At 41.0% G+C, this 16,325-nt stretch overlaps 1 protein-coding gene across 1 annotated transcript in view; it reads left to right on the top strand.

Annotated features, from left to right (window-relative positions):
• Window positions 1-16,325, top strand: part of atp1b3a (ATPase Na+/K+ transporting subunit beta 3a) — a 46,939-nt gene that overhangs the window by 13,619 nt on the left and 16,995 nt on the right. Inside the window, exon 2 of the mRNA XM_059993923.1 lies at window positions 8,772-8,900. Coding sequence (XP_059849906.1) covers window positions 8,772-8,900 — 129 coding nt within the window. The remainder of the gene's footprint in view (window positions 1-8,771; window positions 8,901-16,325) is intronic.

Raw genomic sequence — 16,325 nt, 5'->3', positions numbered from 1 at the left:
ATCTTCAGTCCTGAATTCACCCTTTTCAATTTTGTTGCAGCTCATCCTGTTGACAGCAATTTTGGCCTATCATCAGCCTCTCTTTGCTAAGAGTTTCACAACACATTGCCTCTGTTTGTAAACCAATTACCTCATCTTCAGCACTATCACTCCCGTTTCTATCCCCCTACCAATTTAGTTTAAACTCACCTGAACAGCTCTAGTCATCATGCCTGCAAGGATATTGGACCCCCATGGGTACAGGTGGAACCTGTCCCTTTTGTTCAGGTTCCCCAGAAGAGATCCCAATGATGCATAAATCTGAACCCCTGCCCCCTGTGCCAGTTCCTCAGCCACGCATTCACCTGCCAAGTCATTCTATTCTTACCCTCACTGGCGTAGGCAGCAATGCAGAGGTTACTACCCTGGAGGTCCTGTTTATCAGCTTTCTACCTAAAATCTCTCTTCCAGACTTCCTCACCTTGTCTACCTATGTCATTGGTGCCAATATGTACCAAAGGTTCTGGTTGCTCACCCTTGCCCTTGAGAATGCCATGGACCCGATCCAAGACATCCCTGATCCTGACACCAGGGAGGCAACATACGATCCGGATATCTCTATTGCACAAACAGAACCTCATCTCTGTTCCTCTGATTAAGGAATCTCCTATAAACACTGCACTCCTCTTCACCTCTCTGCTCTTCTTAGCTGCAGCAGCTGACAGTGCCAGAGACCCGGTTATTGTGACTCCCCCCTGTAGGTCGTCCTCCTCAACAGTATCTAAAGTTGTATGCTTATTATTGAGGGGTATGAGCACAGGAGTACTCTGCACTGGCTGTGCATTTACCCTCCTTCTCCTGACAATCACCCAGTTACCTGTATCCTGCAACCTCGGGGTGACTACCTCCCTGTAGCTCCTGTTTATCACCTCCTCATTCTCCCATATGAGTCGAAGGTCATCGAGCTGCAGCTCCAGTTCCTTAATACGTTCTCTCGGGAGATGCAATTTGGTGCACCTGGTGCAGATCTGTTTATCCCACATCCCACAGAGTACAAAACACGACCCCTGGAGCCGTTCCCACTATATTATGTAATGTACTAATAGATGAGTAATGAACAAATAAGAATGGAGAGAGAAACGTACAAGACAATGTACCTCACTGAAGCCTGATCTTGCCTTTGCCTGATGAGCCAAAGCCACTCCTGAAGACTGGCATTTTCAAAAGAATAGCTGCTCAAATAATGGCTGCTCTGCTTGCACTTGAATTATTCTTATTGGCCTTTTCTAATGAATCCCTCTTATAGACAATAGGTGCAGAAGTAGACCATTCAGCCCTTTGAGCCTACACCGCCATTTTGAGATCATGGCTGATCATCTACTATCAATACCCGGTTCCTGCCTCATCCCCATATCCTTTGATTCCCCTATCCATAAGATACCTATCTAGCTCCTTCTTGAAAGCATCCAGAGAATTGGCCTCCACTGCCTTCCGAGGCAGTGCATTCCAGACCCCTACAACTCTCTGGGAGAAGAAGTTTCTCCTTAACTCTGTCCTACCCCTTATTCTCAAACCATGGCCTCTGGTACTGGACTCTCCCAGCATCTGGAACATATTTCCTGCCTCTATCTTGTCCAATCCCTTAATAATCTTATATGTTGCAATCAGATCCCCTCTCAATCTCCTTAATTCCAGCATGTACAAGCCCAGTCTCTCTAACCTCTCTGCGTAAGACAGTCTTGACATCCCAGGAATTAACCTTGTGACTCTACACTGCATTTCCTCTATAGCCAGGACGTCCTTAAACTGTACACAATACTCCAGGTGTGGTCTCATCAGGACCCTGTACAATTGAAAAAGGATTTCCTTGCTCTTGTACTCAATTCCCTTTGTAATAAAGGCCAACATTCCATTAGCCTTCTTCACTGCCTGCTGTACTTGCTCATTCACCTTCAGTGACTGATGAACAAGGACTCCTAGATCTCTTTGTATTTCTCCCTTACCTAACTTTACACCGTTCAGATAATAATCTGCCTTCCTGTTCTTACTCCCAAAGTGGATAACCTCACACTTATTCACATTAAATGTCATCTGCCAAGTATCTGCCCACTCACCCAGCCTATCCAAGTCACCCTGAATTCTCCTAACATCCTCATCACATGTCACACTGCCACCCAGCTTAGTATCATCAGCAAACTTGCTGATGTTATTCTTAATGCCTTCATCTAAATCGTTGACGTAAATCGTAAACAGCTGTGGTCCCAATACCGAGCCCTGTGGCATCCCACTAGTCACCACCTGCCATTCCGAGAAACACCCATTCACCGCTACTCTTTGCTTTCTATCTGCCAACCAGTTTTCTATCCATGTCATTGTGTTCCCCCCAATGCCATGAGCTTTGATCTTACCCACCAATCTCCTATATGGGACCTTATCAAATGCCTTCTGAAAATCGAGGTACACTACATCCACTGGATCTCCCTTGTCTAACTTCCTGGTTACATCCTCGAAAAACTCCAATAGATTAGTCAAGCATGATTTACCCTTGGTAAATCCATGCTGGCTCGGCCCAATCCTAACACTGCTATCTAGATATGCCACTATTTCATCTTTAATAATGGACTCTAGCATCTTCCCCACTACTGATGTTAGGCTGACAGGTCGATAGTTCTCTGTTTTCTCCCTCCCTCCTTTCTTAAAAAGTGGGATAACATTAGCCATTCTCCAATCCTCAGGAACTGATCCTGAATCTAAGGAACATTGGAAAATGATTACCAATGCATCCGCAATTTCCAGGGCCACCTCCTTTAGTACCCTAGGATGCAGACCATCTGGACCTGGGGATTTGTCAGCCTTCAGTCCCATCAGTCTACTCATCACCGTTTCCTTCCTAATGTCAATCTGTTTCATTTCCTCTGTTACCCTATGTCCTTGGCCCATCCATACATCTGGGAGATTGCTTGTGTCTTCCTTAGTGAAGACAGATCTAAAGTACTTATTAAATTCTTCTGCCATTTCTCTGTTTCCCATAACAATTTCACCCAATTCATTCTTCAAGGGCCCAACATTTTTCTTAACTATCTTCTTACTCTTCACATACCTAAAAAAAACTTTTGCTATCCTTTATATTCCTGGCTAGCTTGCGTTCATACCTCATTTTTTCTCCCCCTATTGCCTTTTTAGTTAAGTCCTGTTGTTCCTTAAAAATTTCCCAATCCTCTGTCCTCCCACTCACCTTAGCTCTGTCATACTTCCTTTTTTTTAATGCTATGCAATCTCTGACTTCCTTTGTCAACCACTGTGGCCCCTTTCCCCCTTTTGAATCCTTCCTTCTTCGGGGGATGAACTGATTTTGCACCTTGTGCATTATTGCCAAGAATACCATTGCTGTTGCTGTTCCACTGTCTTTTCTGCTAGGATATCCATCTAGTTAACTTTGGCCAGCTCCTCCCTCATGGCTCCATAGTCTCCTTTGTTCAACTGCAACACTGACACCTCTGAGCTGCCCTTATCCTTCTCAAATTGCAGATAAAAACTTATCATATTATGATCACTACCTCCTAATGGCTCCTTTACTTCATGATCTCTTATCAAATCCTGTTCATTACATAACACTAAATCCAGAATAGTCTTGTCCCTGGTCGGCTCTCGTACAAGCTGTTCCAAGAATACATCCTGTAGGCACTCTACAAACTCCCTATCCTGGGGTCCAGCACCAACCTGATTCTCCCAGTTCACCTGCATGTTGAAACCCCCCATAACTACTGTGACATTACCTTTGCCACATGCCATTGTTAACTCCCTATTCAACTTGCACCCAATATCCATGCTACTGTTTGGTGGCCTATAGACAACACCCATTAGGGTCCTTTTGCCCTTACTGTTCCTCAATTCTATCCACACAGACTCCACTTCTCCCGATCCTATGTCCCCCCTTGCAAAGGACTGAATCTCATTCCTCACCAATAGGGCCACCCCACCCCCTCTGCCCATATTTCTGTCCCTATGATAGCACGTATACCCTTGTACATTCATTTCCCAGGTCTGATCTCTCTGCTGCCATGTCTCCGTTATCTCAACAACATCATAGTTACCCATTCGCACCTGAGCTTTAATCTCATCTGCCTTATTCTCTTGCTGATTGATAACTCGTCAACTCAGAAACCACGGTGAAACTCTGCCTTTGAAACCTCAGTTGCTCTTTTTACGGAGCCCTGATGTGAATTGTCCAACTTGTAGCTCCTGCCCTTTAATCCAAGTAGCATCCTGGTAACACACACAAAATTTTGGATGAACTCAGCAGGTCAGGCAGCATCTGGGGAAGAGAGAAACATTAAAAGTTTTGGACCAAGAGCTTTCATCAGGCTGAAGAGTCTGGGCCTGAAATGTTGAATCTTTGTGTGTGTGTGTGTGTGTGTGTGTGTTTTTTGCTTGGATTTCCAGCATCTGCACATTTTCCCTTGTTTGTAGCATCCTGGTAAACCACTTGCACGCTCTCTGACAGTCTTCAAACCCTTCCTATAACGGGGCAACCAGAACTGCGTGTAATACCTGAAGTTTTGTAAAGCTACAAATACAGCATGACTTCCTTATTCAACACCCTGACCAGTGAAGCATGCAATATACCTTCTTTATTACCTTATCCATTTGTGTAGCTACTTCAGTAAATTATGCATCTCGATCCTAAAATCCATCTGTAGAAGAAGAATGCCCTTAACTCCTGATGGAGTCATCGGGGCGTCATCATGACAAGTTTTTTGCACCGATTGTTTTGGTGATTGCTAATCAGGTGGCATTTCTGTAGCATTCTCCAGTTTTTTTTACCAGGTCGAGTTGGCAGCTCGACGCTCAACCCAGCGCGGATGGAAAGTGTGCAAGGGAGCCGGCTGGATTTGAACTCAGGGCCATTCACTCCGGAGTCCAGTGCTGATGCCACTATGCCACCGGCTGGCCAAAGATCCATCTGTACCTCAATGCTATTAGGGATCTACCATTAACTGTGTACTTCCTCCTTTCCTTTGATCTTGCAAAGTGCTGCACCTCACTCTTGGATTAAACTCCACTTTCTTCCTGCATCTTCACCAACCTACAGTTTCATCCAAATTATTTCACTAACAATAGAGATCCCAGCACCGAACATTAAGGAACACCATTGGTCATGGATTCCCCCCACCAGCCACAATTCAACCTTCCCTCCTGACTCTGTCTTCTTTAGGAAAGCCAGTTCTGAATCCAAATGTGCAAATCACCCTGGATTCCATGCATCTTCATCTTCTGGGTCCACCAGAGGCACTACTTCCTGGTTAATTTCAGAATGTCATAACACATTAGTACACCAGACACACTATCCTCCAAATCCTTCTCCTTGGTAAATATTAACATTTAATACTTACTTAGAGCAAGTGGTTGAAGCACTAACTTCAAGCAAAAATCTCCTCCTTTATGCTTGGATCTACAATCCCCTTCGTTCTCCTCTCATTCATAATATAAAATGCCTTGAGATTCTCCTTGATCCTGCCTGCCAAGGACAATTCATGGCCCTTTTTGGCCTTCCTAATTGTGAACATTTTCCCGTTATCTTTGTATCCCACAAGAGCCCAGAGTGAGTTTAGCTTTCTAATCCTTTTGTATGCTTCCTTTTACTTCCTAACTAAATTTAGGCTCTCTCAGGTCATCCAAGTTTCCCTTGCCATACCATCCTTATCCTTACTCCTTACTGAAACTTGCTGACCCTGAACTCTGTTTAGCTGGTCTTTAAAGAACTCCCACATGTCAGACATGGACTTGTCCAGCAGCGATTGCTCCCAATCAAGCTCCTGTCTTATCTTGTAATAATTTGCCCTCCTCAAATTTAGTATTTTCCTGCAAGATCCAATTTTATCCTTGCTAATAATTATCTCAAAACATAATTTGTAGATCATCGTCAGGGCTATCAGGTCTGTCACCTGGCCTGTCTCATTTCCCAAAAGCAGGTCCAGCATGTTTGCTACTCTAGTTGGACTCTCTCCAGACTGCATCTAATACTTGAAACCATAAAGAAATCCTGCACCATTAAGCCTGTTGAATTAAGGAAGTTCCAATCAATAATGGGGAAGTTAAAAGATCCCACTATGACCACCCTATTGTCTCTGCACTTTTCTATAATCTGTCTAGATGCCTGTTCCTCCATGCGGTGTCTATCCGGTGGTGGAGGAGGGGAGGAGCCTGCAGCATAATCCCATCAATGTAATTGCACTTTTCTTATTTCTGAGCTCCAGCCAAACTGTTTATTATTGCCACACATACCGAGGTACAGTGAAAAGCTTGTGGTGCACACTATTCTAATGGATTAACTCCTTACACATTGCATTGAAGTAGTATAAAGTAAACAATAATGGAATGCAGAATAGATTGCTACAGCTAGAAAGAAACTGCAGTGCGTGGAAACAAACAAGAGAACATCTGCAGATGCTGGAAATCAAGGTAACACACACAAAATGCTGGAGGAATTCAGCAGGCCAGGCAGCATCTATGGAAAAGAGTAAACAAACAACATTTCAGGCCCAAGTCTGATGGACAGGACTGATGAAGGGTCTCAGCCCAAAATGTCAATTGTTTACTCTTTTCCATAGATGCTGCCTGGCCTGCTGAGTTCCTCCAGCATTTTGTGTGTGCTTGTGAACAATAAATTGCAAGATCATAATGAGGGTCATTGTATTGTACCATTCTGTATAACATCTGGGTAGAAGCGTCCCTTGAGTTTAATGGTGCGTACTTTCAGGCTCTTGTATCTTCTACTATTAGGAAAGGGGAGAAGAGAGAATGTCCAGCTGGGGTGGGTGGGGTCTTTGATTATATCATTAACTGAGGCAGCAAGAAATGTAGACGAGTCGATGGGGGGGGGGGGGGGGCTGGTTACCATAATGGGCTAAGCTGTGTGCCAACCCACTGTAGTTTAAGGCAGAGCAGTTGCTGTGATTCATTTGGACAGGATGCTTTCTATGATGCAGCAATAAAAATCAGTATGGATCAAAGTGGACATGCCAGATTTTTTTATCTTCCTGAGGAAGGAGTGGCATTGGTGAGCTTTCTTGGCTGTTGCATCTGCTTGGTTGGACCAGCACAGGCCATTGGTGACGTTCAATCTTAGGAATTTGAAGCTCTCAACCCTCTTGACCTCAGCACCGTTGATGAAGACAGGAGCATGTGGACCACGCCACTGTCGCCCCTTGAATCACCGGCTCTTTTGTTTTGCAAACATTAAGGGAAGCATTGATGTTTTGACATTGAGCACAATAAGGTGATAGAGACCTTTATAACATGGCCTCTGTGGATGAACCCTCCATTCTCCCTTTTCAGTAGTGCAGCCTCTCACCTCTTTCATGCCCTCTGTATTATGTCTAAAACAATGAAACCCAGAAACTGCTTGTCCTCTCCTACCCCCTCAAGGAACAAGGTGGCAACAACATCACAATTCCATGCAGAAAAGCAATGCTCTCTCATGATGACAATAGTCTTCCACAGAAGCACAGAAGACTTAAAAACACAAATTTCATCCAATTTTGATAGAGTGAATGGTAAAAGTACAGCCTAAGAGGCTGACTCAATGAGAAATTTAAGGTCAATACTTAGAGATGAAGGGTTTCAAATATGTGTTTTTTTTCAGAGGGTTGCTTCAAAACATAATACCCTGGGGCAGATTATTTATGGGCAGCACCATAGTGTAGAGGCTAGCACAGCGCATTACTGGTGAACCAAGTTCAATTGCCACTGCTATCTGTGAGAAGTTTGTACTGTTGTAACATGAACGAACAATGTTACCGGAGAAACACTGGCTTGTGGATACCGAAGTGTTTTATTCAACAAAATGAGGCATTCTTGGAGGAGGAGGCCTTCCAACCCAATATTGATATTTTTATATGCTAAAGATCAAAGGTAACAGCAGTACAATTGAGTAGTCACAATGTATCAATAATGCTTACTTTATAGTTTCACAAAACTCCTCCTTTGTACAGACACCCAAAATGAATGTTGCTAGCATTGTCTGCTTTGCAATCAACTCCATTTAACACGTTCAGGAAAACTATTTGCTCAGGGTTGCATTTTAAACTCGATCTCCATTCCTCATTCATGTCTGAGGATTGGTTGCTGGTGAAGTTTATATTTGCTATATACCCTGAGAGGCATGTTCTCCCCATGGCCATGTGGTGCTCTGGTTTCCTCCCACATACTAAAGACATATTGGTTGGTAGGTCAATTAATCTTTGTAAAGTGTCCCATGATTAGGCTGGTGTTAAATCAGTGGTTGCTGGGAGGCCCTTCCAATCCTATCTGAATAAATAAATAAACAAACTTCAAAGTTGTATTTCAGGAATATCTGAAGAAGTAGAATGTACATGATTTGGCAAAGTAAACAGAAGAGGTGATTAGATTTGAGGTTGTTCTGGCAAAGAATTGGTACGGAGATGGTCTCAAATGCTTTGCTTTAATATCCATATCAAGTCCTTTGAAATGATGCCTGGCACAAAGGGCTTAAGCATTTATTCAAAGTGCTTATCTATTCTCTTTCGTCATCCACTTTTCCCAGTTCACATTCCAAATGGGTGCCACAACTGGTTTAGGCTCCATACAGCTGTGGTGCTATGTGAAATGGCACTCTGTGCGTAGCCTGGTTGACAGGTAAGTTAGCACCAGTGAATTTTTTCAGCTACTTGTTGTATAAAATTTCCAAGTATGAACTATAAAATGGACCCAGGGCGTTAGAGGCATTTTGGAAACACAATTTAACTTTTTTTTTAATTCCTTTCATACAGCTTTGATTTTTCTCTTCTATCTGGTCTTTTACGGCTTCCTAGCTGGTCTGTTCAGCTTCACCATGTGGGTAATGCTCCAGATGCTGGATGAATACACACCCAAGTATCGTGATAGAGTTTCCAGTCCAGGTAACTCTCTCCATATATCTCCTTGTTGATACTTAAATTTTTCTATTTTTAATTGAGGAACAGATATCACTTTTTTTTAAGCATCAGTTTGGTTTTGGCATGATATATTGTTTTATTATTCAAATATATACTAAGCTTGTCGTGCATACTGATCAAATCATTACAGTCCATTGAACTAGAATAAGGTAAAAAAATAACAATGCACAATGAAGTGTAAACGCTACTGAGAAAGTGCAGTGCAGGTAAATGATAAAGTGCAAGATTATAATGAAGTCAATTGTAAGGTCCAATAATAATCGTCCACCTCATTGTGCAAGAGGTCCGTTTAAGAGTCTAATAAGTGAGATAGAAGCTGTCTTTGAACCTAATGGTTTGTGCTTTCAGGTTTTTTGATTCTTCTGCCTAGTGGGACAGGGGAGAAGAGAGAATGCTTGGGTTGGCTGGGGTCTTTAATTATACTGGCTACTCTATTGAAGCAGTGAGAAGTGGGCAGGGTCAGTGAAGGGGAAGCTGGTTCCCATGATGTGATAAGCTGTGTCCACAGCTCTGCAGTTGCTTATGGTCACGTGCAGAACTGTTGCAATACCAACCTTTAATGCATCCAGGCAGAATGCTTTCTATGGTTCATCAAGAAAAACTAGTAAGGGTCGATGTGGCAAATTTCTGTACCTTCCTGAGGAAGTAGAGGGATTGGTGAGCTTTCTTGGCCATGACATCAACATGATTGGACCAAGCCAGGCTATTGGTGATGTTCACACCCTGGAACTTGAAGCTCTCAACCTTCTCAGCCTCAGCACCATTGATGTAGACAGGAGGATGTGCACTGCCCCCTTTCTGAAATCAATGACCAGTTCTTTTGTTCATTGACATGGAGGGAGAGGTTGTCATCATGACACCATATCACTAAGCTTTCTATCTCCTTCCCATACTCTGACTCATCATTTCTTGAGATGCAGCCCACTATATTATGTGGACTAATAGCAGAACATTTGCATCTAATTGTGGTAAAAGAACATTCTAGGATTCAAATATACAAATGGAATGGCAACTGTCATGTTATTGATTGAGTCTTGCTAATTTAAGACACTGTTGAACTGATGATCTTTTCGTAAAGATAAGGAAACAAAGTGATACTATAAAGAAATTGGCTCTGAGAATGCAAATGCAGTGTTAGTATTCATTTCAAGAGGCTTAGAAGATAAATGCAAGAATTTAATGCTGAGGCTTCATAAGGCATTGACCAGGCAGTACTTGGAGTGTTATGAACAGTTTTGGGCACCTTATCTAAGAAAAGATGTGCTGGCATTGGAGAGGGTCCAGAGGAGGTTCATGAAAATGACTCCAGGAATAAAAGGGATAATGTTTGAGGAGCATTTGATTGTTCTGGGACTTTACCTGCTGGAGTTTAGAAAAATGAGGTGAGATCCTGTTGGAACCTATCAAGTATTGAAAGGCCTAGTGTGAATGTGGAGAAGATGTTTCCTATAGTGGGGGAGTCTAGGACCAGAGGGCACAGCCTTAGAATACAAAAATGTCCCTTTAGGACAGTGATGAGGAAGAATAGCTTTAGCCAGAGGATGGTGAACCTGTGGAATTCATTGCCACAAGCACCTGTGGAGGCGAAGTGATTGGGTATATTTAAATTCAGGTTGATAGATGCTTGATTAGTAAGGATGTCTAAGGTTATGGGGAGAAGGCAAGCGAATGAGGTTGAGAGGGATAATAAATCAGCCATGCTGGAATGGTGGAGCAGACACGATGGACCTTGATACTGCTCCTATGTCTTATGGTTTTATGGGTTTATTGTATGAACTAAGTTAATGTGTTTTCTCTGAAGCCACATTTTGACATTCAAAGTCCATCAAAAATGACAGTTCAAATATTTATAAATGCCTCTGATACTCAGAAACTTTCAACACTATTGAAGTTTAGATATTAATAAAATAAATCTTTTTAACACAAGGAAACACTTAAGAAATTTTAAAGTACATTTAACTCAATTAATTATAACGAGATATAGATTAGCTATAACTTGCCTGTACATACCTTGCAGCTGTTACTCTCCATTGAAATAAACGGGGTCCCCAAGCTTGCTCCAGATCTAAAATGAAAACAGTAAATGCTTGAAATACTTAGCAACTCAGGCAGCATCTGTGGAGAGAGAAAAACAGAGCTATTGTTTCAGTTTAATGACCTTTCATCCTGATTTTTCTGTTTCGCTTTCAAATTTTCTACATCTATACTTTTGCTTTTGGACTCTTGTTCCAAATCTAAGCTGGTGAGGTTTTCTCAAGCAGATTTCCTGGTGGAACTGCAGGAATCTTCTTTCTCTATGGGTGTTCTTCAGTTAGCCTCCTCTCATGGCAAGTCTCTTGCTTTCTAATTGTGTACTTTGTTTGCTGAACATATTACCTTCTGAATATTTGATAGTTTAATTCATCTTTTTGATTGACTTTCCCCTTTTTGTGCTTCTGCTTTCTTGCTGCAATGCTGTTACCATTCTTTGGCCAAAGCCAGTACTCATTTTGCCAAATAATGAGAGATCAATACTTGATTTTTTTAAATGGGTGTCCTCACTGTGTTGGTGATTTCATTAGCTGATTGAAACTGCAGTATATATCTTAATGAAAGAGGGTGACATTTAGATTGAATGGTTGATCTGACCATAATTGAATGATCAATTATGAGAAGTACCAACATTTGTACATTCTTGAAGTAAAATAAGTTGCTGCATTACAGTGGAGGATATTTGACTCACCAGATCCTTTTTATTTTTATGCTCCATACAAGTCTCTTTGTAACCACCTAAAGTATAATTTTCTACCAGTTTTCAGTCATGTTGTTATGCTTAAAAACCCCTATTTTTCTATTAATATGTTTTGTATACTAACTAAATCTCTGAACAATGAAGCTTGTCTTATTCTCTGGTGGATTTGTTGGAAGTGTCCATAGATATATTAATGTTTATTTCTCCCCACCTCTGTTTCTAGTTTGTCCCGTAAGTTCAAACGTGACATACAGTTAAGGATTAGGATCAAATCATACTTCAACCTACACTGCAGCACAACCCCCAATTTACATACACAACAGTGGTATTCTTGTAAAACACATTTGCATCTTACATGGCAGTATATCCTATTTTAAATTATGAAGACTAGAACATTCACAGTACAGTACTCCAAACTCTTCAAGTTTACTTTAAGTTCTCTGATTTTTAATTCTGTATTGAGGAATTAAAAGTAGATCACTGCTCCAATGCCTCATTTATTGTGTATCTGTTGTCCCTTTAATCTTTCTAGCTCACATTAAGCTTTAATCGGGTACCTTGTTGTATTTTGTTCAGCTTTTCCATTCACTATCTTTGCAATACATTGTCTGCAAATTTTGATAATGTATTTTGATTCCTGAATCCACATTGTTTCAGCAACAATGGTCTCAGGCCAGATCCTTGTTGAGAACCACTTCCCAAATTTTTATCTGACTGATGAGGATGTCAGTAAATCCCAATTTTAAAAAGACTATGTTTCCCCATAAACAATTTGTAGTCTGGAGATAACTGCAACCATAATTAAACCTTAAAGCTCAAGTTGTTTTGGGATACACTGAGAACACTATATAACTTTGAATAATTTCCTTGAAGAATAAATTAGAAGAAAGGATTTTAAATTATTTCTTATTTGAAAATGGTATCCCATTTCAGGGGGGGGGGGGTGAGGAAATCAACTTTAAATTTGCTATATGATAATGCATTTACAATATTTTCTAACTTAAATTCTATACCTGGATGAGAATTTTTCATCAGACAAATTCAGTTCACACTGGGGGGATAAAAAAATTATAAAGCTCAAAAACAACTTTTTGTTTTCAAATTCAGTCTGGTTGATTAAAATCTATAATACTTTGAAGTTGCCCCTTTAGCTTTCAGGGAAAAAATATAATTGGATAACAAATCTGTATTTCAATGGGGCAAGCAAGCTCTGAAAGAGAGCCTGTTGCTACTTGGTGTTTTATCTTGTTTGCCCAGTGCTCATTCAGGAAGACTTTGCAAATGGCATTGTGTGGTGATTAAACAGATGCTCCTTTGGCTACAGTATAGTACAGACTAAGTGTAATCTCTGCTGTCCACTTGGAGAACCTTTCCAAAATACATGGATTTGACAAAAGGTCTGTGCTGTCTATTCTGTACACAAACTTCAAATCACTTGCATTAACTATTGAAAATATCAAAATTGCAAATGTCACTCCATTTTAAGAAGGGAGGAAAGCAGAAGGAAGGGAGTTAGCCTGACTTCAGTGGTTGGAAAGATGTTGGAGTCTTTTATTAAGGATGAGGTACTGGAGTACTTGGAGGCATGTGATAGATAGACCAAAGTCAGCATGGTTTTCTAAAGCAGAAATCTTGCCTGACAGATCTGTTGGAATTCTTTGAGGAAAAAGCAGGTCGAATATACAAAGTAGAGTCAGTGGATGTTTATTTGGACTTTCAGTGGGCCTTTGACAAGGTGCCACACATGAGGCTGCTTAACAAGTTAAGAGCCGGTAGTATAACAGGAAATGTACTAGTGTGGACAGAGCATTGGCTGATTAGCAGGAATGGGAATAAAGGAGGCCTTTTTGGTTGGCTGATAGTGGTAGTGGTGTGCCGCAGGGGTCAGTGTTAGGACCACTTCTTTTCATGTTGTATATCAAGGGTGCAGGAATTAATGGCTTTGTGACCAAGTTTGTGGACAACGCAAAGATAAAGTGGACGGGTAGACAGTGTTGAGGAAGAAGGACTTGGATTTGGGGAATGGGAAAAGAAGCAGCATATGGAATACAGTGTAGGGAAGCGCATGGTCGTGCACTTTGGTAGAAGGAATAAAGGTGTGGAATATTTTTTAAATGGCGAGAAATCAGTGGTGCAGAGGGACTTGGGATTCCTTGTGCAGGATTCTTTAAAGGTTAAATAGCAGATTGAGTCGGTGGTAAGGAAGGCAAATGCAATGTTAACATTCATTCCGAGAGGATGAAAATACAAAAGCAAGGATGTGATCCTGAGGATTTATAAGGCATTAGTCAGAAGGCACTCTATTGTGAGCAGATTTCAGATCCTTGTCTAAAAAAAGATGTGCTAGCATTGGAGAGGGTCCAGAAGAGGTTCATGAGAATGGTCATAGGAATGAAAAGGTTAATTTACGAGGAGAGCTTGATTGCTTGGGGCTTTACTCATTGGAGTTAGAAGAATGAGGGGGGGATCTCATTGAAACCTATTGAATATGGAAAGGTCTGGATAGAATGGATGTGGAAAGGATGTTTCCTATTGTGGGGTAGTTTCAGACCAGAGGGAACAGCCTCAGAATTTTGATGAGGAATATTTCTTTAGCCAGAGGGTGGTGAATTTGTGGAATTCTCTGCCGCAGACAGTCGTTGGGTGTAATTACGGTGGAGGTTTTTAGGTTCTTGATCAGTCGGGCATCAAAGGTTATGGGGTTGAGAGAGAGAATAAATCAGCCATGAGGGAATGGCGGAACAGATTTGAGAAGCCAAATAGCCTGATACGGTTTCTATGTCTTGTGGTCTAAAAGTCAATAGTTGAGTTTATTGTCATATGCAGAAATACTCGAATGCATAGGTGCAATGAGAAACTTGCAGGCACGTCACATCAGTTATGCAGCATTACACAAGGTTAGGTACTGTTCCATTACTCTGAAGATGTCTTGGGTATTTTGAATCTTTGCAGTTTTATTACCTTAATTCATAATAAGAAATTTAAGATACTTCATTCAAATAACCTTTGGATTATGTAATCATGCAATTTAACATTGAATTGCCATCGTTGGAAACTGCTCCTAAACGATTGTCGCAGCTGTGAAATGCAAGGTAAATTGTGGCGTGACTGCCTAGTCAGGAATAATGGCATGATGTGTCTAGTTTCTAGTGGAAGGTCAGATGTTTTCAATGTATGATTTGTCAGGATAACTCTGAGAAATGCGGAGTTATTATTGGCTTGTTTATCCTCCTGGAACCCACAATAAAAATGGTTGGTACTTTTTATTTTTTTCAGTGTGAACTGAATTAGTTTGTTATGGAACACTAGTTTAAAAACTTTTTATCCACTGATGTCAAGAGCACTCCTTTAGGTTGCTGGTGGTGGGGGGTGGGGGTTGAAGGCGACATGTCAGAAGTTCTTAACATTTTGTACTGCCAAAAGAATTTTTTAAAGCTGATGTTGTTGCCATTTGGTCTACTATCTTTGGACAAGTGAAATAAAAAATGTATTATTGCATTAAAAATGCTTTAAAGTACAGCGCTGCAGATTTCTAGGCTGTTTTGACAGGTCTAGGTTCTGAAAAATAAACAGTTAAGCCTGTAGGTTTATGTAAACTAAGGCTACTTCTAATCAAAGTTGTCATTTTGACTTGAGCAGTCAGCAAAGTCATTACAATATATTCAGTCTGGATTAAAATGAGCAAGGCCTCATATTTTATTCATGCCTTTGGTGATTCATTTTCAACTGTCTCAGAAAATTAGGATACTGATGGTTTCAGTGTTCCTTTGGAATAAGATGACAAACTTGGCTTTGTGGGTTTTGAGGAGCCTAATTAGACCAACGTGAGAACTGCATAATCTTTCACAGATGGACAGTTAGGAGGTAACACAATTGTACTGTTGATAGTTGGCAGGATAGTGAGCATTTTCTGCAGTTTACACACAATACTGTGGGTGCGATCTGGCTAATTTAAAGTTAATTGTGTTTCAAGGGTTTGACGACATGGTAGTGTAGTGGTTAGTGCGACGCAATTACAGCTCAGGGCATTTTGGAGTTCAATTCTGGTGGCGCCTGTAAGGTATGTTCTCGTGAACCGCATGGGTTTCCTCCTACAGTCCACAGATATACCAGTTAGGATGTTAATTGATCATTGAAAATTGTCCTTTGATTGGGTTAGTATTAAATAGGAGGGCTGCTGGGCAGTGTGGCTTGTAGGTTTGAAAGGGTTGTGTTGTATCTCTGAACTAAAACTTAAAACTCTTGTCCATCAATTTTATTCTTGTAATCTTTCTCCAAAAAAATTTAATTTCTCACCTGCAATGTTTAACAAAATCAGCATTTGTGTTGATGAAATAAATTAATGTCTGTTGGTTAGAAAGTGTTTGCTGTGTTTTCAGTGCAGCATTACATAGAAAGCCTTGCCCTGACACCAGCCCATCTTCCTGAATGACCAGGTATGAAAGATTAATGGTTTACTATGTTCACTGGGGTTTCTTAACTATCCTGTAGGTATTTATTAATACAATAATTAAATTATCCAAAAAAATTAACACAAAAGCTTTTTGTTAGAGTAGAACAAGATTTGCATTCAATAGTGAGGTTTATCAGTGAGCAGAATGTAGTAGATGACCAGATTTGGAAATTGGAGACTGAGAGGGTCAGCATCACTGCTTGTG

The sequence above is a fragment of the Hypanus sabinus genome, chromosome 2, assembly GCF_030144855.1.
Source record: "Hypanus sabinus isolate sHypSab1 chromosome 2, sHypSab1.hap1, whole genome shotgun sequence".
Taxonomy (NCBI): Eukaryota; Metazoa; Chordata; class Chondrichthyes; order Myliobatiformes; family Dasyatidae; genus Hypanus; species Hypanus sabinus.
Note: the sequence above shows the minus strand (reverse complement) of the source record. Positions and strands in the feature narration are given on the sequence as shown.